Below are 7,132 nucleotides of genomic sequence, written 5' to 3' on the forward strand. Positions count from 1 at the left end.
GCAAGAATACCCAAATCAGTGTTCATCAAGTTCAGTGACGCATGCTTGCTCAGTGCTCTGGCAGTAGTTGAACTTACTATACATTGGTTGCTGAGAAATGCTCATATTTCTAATAGCTGAACTGTACAATGCTATTAATGGATGCGGTCAGAAAGAAAGTTTCCTCTTTTGTCTCCTGTTGTCACACACACACAGCTTCTAATATGAACAGAAATGAAGTTTATTAACTGGGCCAATTTAGCCTTGTTTCAGCAGGATAAAGGGCAAGGACCACAGCAATGCTCGTGTAGAACTTGCTAGCCAAATTCCTGCTCTTTTTCTTCTCTCTTTTTTCTGAAGAAGCGTTCAGGTTCGTTAACTCCAGTTATTTTACGGTTCAAATTCTACCTGTATGATCTACAAATATTATGATATCCTGTTTCATCCATTTAAGCATCAAGGGGACAGCTGCTCTCTATTCTCGATGCCTGAACACTTTCAATCATTAAAACTCAGAAATCATAATACATAGGTGCAACAACCTTGCACAAATCCATAGGATTAAACATTACAGACAGCTAGAGATAAAAATTACAGAGTCATGAGAGTTACATAAACAGTTGCTGATTGCTAGTGTAAATATTACTCCCAGTGATCAAATCAACTCGGGGGGAAAGGTAGTTTGTTTCGTACTTTCTAGTTTCTAGTTTATGTTTCCTATCAGTACAGAGCATTGATAAGAAACTGTTTACACGGACTGGTCAAGTCCAGAGAGGTCCGAGCCCGTTGAACAGATCTTCCTCAGAACTGGAAGTTCCTGGGCCATTGTCAGCGTGTAGTTGCCCTGAAAGAATCAGTGGCTGGTCATAAAATATGAATCCATGGTTATAATCCTGCTGATCATAACCGGGGAGCAATTGCAGATGTGGTGGTATTTCAAGGTCCACCTGTAGAGGGAATAAAGAACGCATCAGCCATAGATAGACATTAAAAGACTCAGCTATCGAGTCTCACCTCTTCTGGAATTGTAAATTCTACAGCATGGTTCGCAGAAGCTGCTAAGCAATTTGTTCCACCATCATCATCACAGATTAAATTGTCAGTCTGCTGATCTGCATATCGATTTTTAAGATGATATTAGAACAGATGTTATTATGGTTGAAAGATCACTCTAATCACATTTTCAAAACCAGAACCTTCATCAGATGCTGGAGGACTACTAGCCTCCTCCTCTGTCTCTTTAACCTTCTTATATGATCCTTCAGTCTTCTTGTCTAGCGTCTTCATCATTACTTTACAGAGAACCAGAGCCCTCTACAAAAGTTGGATTGGTAAATGGGATTCATATTAGAAGAACACAACAACGAAATAATCGTATGATTGATACGAATATGCTGCATCTCTTACACACAAACACACACACACACACTATATACGTACCAGGTCCCGGCAATTAGGTAAATTGAAACTTGCACTGAACTCGTGCATCACATACTTGAATCCATCCTTGATACAGGAATGAACAAAAATCTTTTTTATACCTATCACTTCCCCATTAAGTTCAGATGTTACTTTAGAATCCCTTCCTTTAGCTTGCCATGAACCCGTATTTGTTGACCTATTGATTCTCCCGTTATTTGTGTAGGAGTTCTTAGCATGGAGAGGAGAAAAGAAATACCCTTCTCGATCTTTTGAATTTATCCCTGCAAAAATCATTGAAACGTACAAATCAAGTTCACAAAATGTTCATAGCAGGAAGAAAGACAAATATTTAAGATTGTCCATCTGCTTACAGGGTAAATCCCAGGGATCAAACTGGTAGATATCATGCTGGGGGATTTTTCTGACTAGGTGATCATTTCCAAGTAACTTGTGCCTTAGAAAATGATTTATTAATTCATCGTTGGTCGGCCTAAATCTATCTCCAACGTCAGATGCTAAACATGTTGCCTTGCTTGTCATCTTTTTCCGCTAAATATTCATGCCTTCAAAAGATATTTAGCACAAAATTAACGAGCAACAACAAGTAATCACAATATGCTACAAGTGCAAGAAGGAAAGGGGAAACAAACAGCTCTAGCAACTTCATAAAAGCAAAGTAAGAGATATAAACTCACACGTTAGAAGCAATCCTTTCATTCCTCTTCCTAAAACAGGAATCGTAAATGGAGATGAAGCTTTAAATTGAAGAGAGACCGAGAGCACAGGGTTCTCTTAGATATAGAAAGTGGCTTACCTGGTGAGAGCGGCTGTGCCACCAGAGGAGCAGATGAAGCACATTTATATAGAGGGGGCCTGAACAGTGTTGCCCAGACCGTGTTGAGTCACGAGTCAAGATTCCATTCCCGAATTAATGATGACAGAAGCAAGGACTTTGAAATAATAACACTACCTTCCTTCCCCCAAAATTTCTCTGCAAGTTTTGTAGGGCCCGCTACCTTCTTTTTCCATGCATTCCAGAACGTTCTCACACTCCCGTACACCAGTATCAACTTCACTGTGAGGGAGACAGCTGAGTGGTGAGAAAATTTGAGAGAAATAAGAGATGTAATACTAAAATTTACTTTAGAGTTTGGGATTTTTGTTATGGATCTAACTTTATCTTTTTTGTGATTGTATTTGTAACGGCAGAGATTGTTTTAAACAAATATTTGATTAAAAGAACAATACATGATTTTGGCAAAACTCTTAAATTTATCTTTATTTTTATTTTTATTTTTATCTCTGTTTTTTTAGTTTGGTCAATGAATTCTCAAAGTTTGTTTTTATTATTATTACGTTCAAATAGTACCTGTTATCTCTAAATTTATCTATTTAATCAAATAACTGACATTTATCAGTTCAGAATATATAGGATCCATAACAGAAACAACACAAACAAAGAGCAAACAAGCATGCATTTTTGTTTGAATCTGACGAGCAACAACGAAGAATATCATTGAAGAATCTAGATCCGTGGGTTTTAAACCAAACCACATATATGATGAGGTCGAGGTCGAGGTCGAGGTGGAGTTTAAAAATGTAGTTAAAATCATATTTTTTAAAAAATTAAAAAGAAATTATTAAAAAAAAAATTTATATTTTCAGATCGTTTTATGTATTGATTTTGTTGTAACCCATTTTTGGGTCCCCATAAAAAAATAATAAATACAAAAAAAAAAAAAAGTGCGCAGTACTGGTCGCAGTAACCCGTAGATTAATTCTCTGGTTACTGCACACACAGTAACCCGGTTACTGTGTGCACAGTAACCAGCCCATGCAAAAAAAAAAAAAAAAAAAAAAAACAGAAAAGGGCTAAACAGTGCCGTTTTTGAACGGCACTGTTCCCCTTTCTTCCCCGCCTAACATACAGCAGTAAAGAAGGAAAAAAGATGTATATTTAATGGCGTTGGTCCCTCCAGCCCACCAACCGCCGGTCCCTCTAGCCCACCGACTGAAGACATTGGCCGACCGCCTACCGCACCGCCGAAACTGAGGGAGGCACGCCTGGACAAGCAACGCCGACCAGCCGCCGCATGACCCCACGATGAAAAAAAAAAAAAAAAAAAACACATGCTCACGGGCTATAAATAGGGGGGAAGAGAAGAGGAAGGGAAGACCGAGAGAGAGGGAACAGAAGAGAGAAGAGAAGGGAGAGCAAAGAAAGAAGAAGAGAAGAGAAGGGAGAGACAAAGAGAAGAAAGCAGAAGAGAAGGGAGAGAGAGCGGAGAAGAAGAAGAAGCAGAGAAGAGAGTAAAACAGAGGAGAGAGAGAGAGGAAAACAGCACCGCCGGCCACCGCGAACAGCCAGTTCCGCCGCCGCCACCCCTGCCACATCAGTTGCTGCCAACATCACCACAGCTCCAGGTAACGTCCTACCTTTCCCGTCGTTTTTTTTGCTTCAGTTCATGCAGAACGTTTACGTTCTGCAGAATTAATTAGCTAGTTACTGTGCTATGCACAGTAACTGGCTAATTAATTCACATTACTGTGCATTTGCTAATTAATTCTTTGGTCACTGTGTGTACAGTACCCCGGTTACTATGTGCACAGTGACCAGCCCATGCATTTGGGCCAGGTTCGGCCCAACCCATGTATTTGGACCTGACCCGGCCCATTTCAAAGAAAAAAAAATCAAAAATATTTGTTTCAGCATTTTATAATTTTTCCGCGTAGTTTTTATGTCATTTTGATTAATATTGGGTGGTATTTTATGTTGTTAAAAATACAAAAATCTGATATTAAAATACCCGGTTTTCGTCAAAAAACTTCCAAAAATACAAAAAAATTAAAAAAAAAAAAAAATGTTTTTGTGCATACGGCCAAGTGTCTCAAAAGCTAAAAAAATCATATTGTATTTTTCATACACCAAAAAAAACCATGTTTTAGCATATATTTTTGGCTTTAATAACCAGTTTATTAAAGTCAAGAGAATATTGGCCAAAATTTCAAAAACAACAAAAATTTTATTTTGTTTGTCTCTTAATATTCGGGGTATGACATTACACGTAATGCATATTCTGGATATTTAATTCTTTTTTTTGTTTTTTTGGACAATAGAACCTAGGATATGACATTACATGTAATACGTATTCCAAACAATAAGAAACCACAACACGATCTTAGATTTTATCAGACAAAACAATGCAGCTTACCTTAGGTAGGGCGTAGTTGGGGTGCTAATACCTTCCCTTTACGCAACTAGTCTCCGTACCCCATCTCTGAGACCAGTTAGGGTTCCTAGTAACCAGAATACTAGGTGGCGACTCCCAGTCCATTTTTAGCTTAGAGACAAAGAACTCCTTGTCTCACCATATTTTTCATGCCAAATAGACAACATATCACACCCTCACGAAGGGTTGGGGTGGACGATCGCCGCGCCGCCGCACACGTGCGACAGAATGGCGACTCCACTGGGGACCTTGTGGACTAAGCATTGTTTTGTCTAGTTTTTTTCTTTGAATTTATTGTGTTTTATTTTTAAGATGAATTGCCCTTAGTTATTTGCTCATATGCTTTAAATTTGTACATATTTGTTCATGCATTATAGATTGTGTCATGCATCATTCATATGAGAGTTTGTACTGAAAAACTTTAAGTTAGGAGGGGGACTAGCAGCTTACCTTATGACTTTTAGTCAAGGTTTAAGTTTGTGTAAACCCCAACTCTTTGCTGAGTGCTTAGACTGGTAACAGTTGGTACACGTGCCATCTCATTGCCTACAAGCCCCCATATTGCCTCCACGAGGGCGATCACTGGGACAGCAAGAGACCCTTTTTTAGAGACTGAATAGCCAACCTACCCGTGTTCACAGAATAAAACTTGTCCTTAGGTTGTATGTGCTATCATTGTTTTGCATCTGAGCAAGCCCTTCTTAAAGCATCTTGAACTCCAGACTTTTGGGTGACACAATGACCGTCGCTCAGAAAATTTTCATTGTAGAGTTTGTGCAAGAATCAAGATTCTTGTTTCATCATACAAGAGTTGCGACCATATGTCACCCCTCGAAGGGCGAGTTCATCATATAAATTACATGTTCATACATTTAACATGCATACATGTCAGATTGAAATATAGGTCCCCAAAAAGTCTACAACACTCGACTTCGAGCGAGAAACATGGAAAATGAAGAGCGTGCTCAACGTGAGGCCTATTTGCACGAAGAGTTAGAGTCTCTGAAAATAAGTGTGGCTCACCTCACTAGCTTACTCAAGCAAACATTAAGAAATACCTCTGATGAAGGTCCTTCTAATCGACCAATCACCTTTGATCCGGCTCCTACTACAGTTCAGCCTGAGGAAAGAATGAGCGAACATGGTCAAGAACCTCAGCAAAATCCAACATTTGTGCAGTCAACAACACCGGCACCATCCCCAACAGTCGTGAAGGCATCTGCTAATGAGTCCTACAAGGCTAAGTCATCTGATAGCATTGATCAAGCTAAGATAGAGGCGTTGGAAGCCAGACTCAAAGCCATTGAAGGATCAGACTTATATGACCCGGTACGGGCAGCAGAGATGTGTTTGGTCCCAAATGTGGTTATCCCAAAGAAATTTCGTGTTCCTGAATTCATCAAATACAGTGGAACACAATGCCCCATGACCCATCTCAGGTCCTACTGCAATAAAATGGCTGAGGTAGTACATGATGAAAAACTACTAATGCACTTTTTCCAAGACAGTTTAAGTGGGGCAACTTTGAGTTGGTACATGAGATTGGATAATACAAAAATTCGCAACTGGAAAGATCTTGTGGATGCTTTCGTCAAGCAATACAAGTACAACATGGACATTGCGCCCGACAGAACCAGTTTGTCCAATATAGAGAAAAAGGATAAAGAAAGCATAAGGGAATATGCTCAAAGATGGCGAGAATTAGCTGCTCAAGTACATCCCCCACTTCTGGACAAAGAGATGGTCTCTTTATTTGCCAACACACTTAAAGCACCATATTACGAACATATGATGGGTAGTTCAGCCCAACAATTCACTGATGCTGTGATAGTGTGTGAACGTATAGAGCAAAGGTGTCAAGAGTGGTAGAATTGCTGCACCAACCGAGAAAAAAAAGGCTTCGAAAGAAAAGAGGTTCACCATGTTGAAGATGGCTACATGAGTAGAAAAAAATACATCCAAAATTACCGTACTCGATCCCAAATTGCCAACATCAAAAAAACCTGAACCCCAAAACTTTCAAGCCAAAAGCCAAATTGGAAATTTCCAAAGGGTTCAAGAACAACTACCTCTACTACCGTTACCCCTGAATGAGATGTATCAAAAGCTATTGAGCATCGGACAAATAGCACCAGAACCTCTAACACCTTTGCAGCCACCTTATCCTAATTGGTACAAGCCAGAACTCAATTGTGAATACCATGCCGGTATTACTGGGCATAGCATCTATACCTGCAACGCCTTTAAGAGAAAGCTTCTGCAATTAATCAAGGCTGGGTGGATAGAATTGGAAGATGCCCCCAATGTGAATACGAACTCGTTGCCTAATCATGCTTGAAGCAGATTAGGATGGAATGTTTGGGGAATTGGAAAGCATCAATGGTCCAGCATGATAGCTTGAATTTTGTAGAACTCAACTTTTGACCATGGTGTTGTTCCGCATTGTCTTTGAGTCCTCTACGCAGAGCTTTTGAGAGGAATTTGCCTATGGACAGATTCGC

General features: G+C 39.6%; 2 protein-coding genes across 4 annotated transcripts; one reads left to right on the forward strand and one right to left on the reverse strand.

The window, feature by feature from the left end:
* Nucleotides 1-457: 457 nt before the first annotated feature.
* On the reverse strand, nt 458-2,600 carry LOC118053538 (NAC domain-containing protein 71). 3 transcript variants are annotated; one of them, XM_035064822.2, is made up of 7 exons: nt 2,216-2,600; nt 2,097-2,126; nt 1,773-1,964; nt 1,420-1,682; nt 1,176-1,293; nt 994-1,091; nt 458-926 (listed from the first exon to the last, which is right to left on the reverse strand). In XM_035064822.2, exons 3-7 carry the CDS (start codon nt 1,939-1,941, stop codon nt 741-743), a joined length of 834 nt encoding a protein of 277 aa, XP_034920713.1. In that variant the 5' UTR covers nt 1,942-1,964; nt 2,097-2,126; nt 2,216-2,600; the 3' UTR covers nt 458-740. The 3 variants fall into 3 exon arrangements, with proteins under 3 accessions (XP_034920713.1, XP_034920714.1, XP_034920712.1); XM_035064823.2 differs by lacking the exon at nt 2,097-2,126; XM_035064821.2 differs by having other exon boundaries at nt 2,097-2,600.
* Nucleotides 2,601-3,559: 959 nt separating this feature from the next.
* Nucleotides 3,560-6,500, forward strand: LOC140954465 (uncharacterized). Its single transcript, XM_073404075.1, has 2 exons — nt 3,560-3,825; nt 5,524-6,500. The coding sequence occupies exon 2, from the start codon at nt 5,577-5,579 to the stop codon at nt 6,498-6,500; it is 924 nt and encodes a 307-aa protein (XP_073260176.1). The 5' UTR covers nt 3,560-3,825; nt 5,524-5,576.
* The last annotated feature ends 632 nt before the right edge of the window (nt 6,501-7,132 follow it).

This window comes from Populus alba, chromosome 13, assembly GCF_005239225.2.
Source record: "Populus alba chromosome 13, ASM523922v2, whole genome shotgun sequence".
Lineage (NCBI taxonomy): Eukaryota > Viridiplantae > Streptophyta > Magnoliopsida > Malpighiales > Salicaceae > Populus > Populus alba.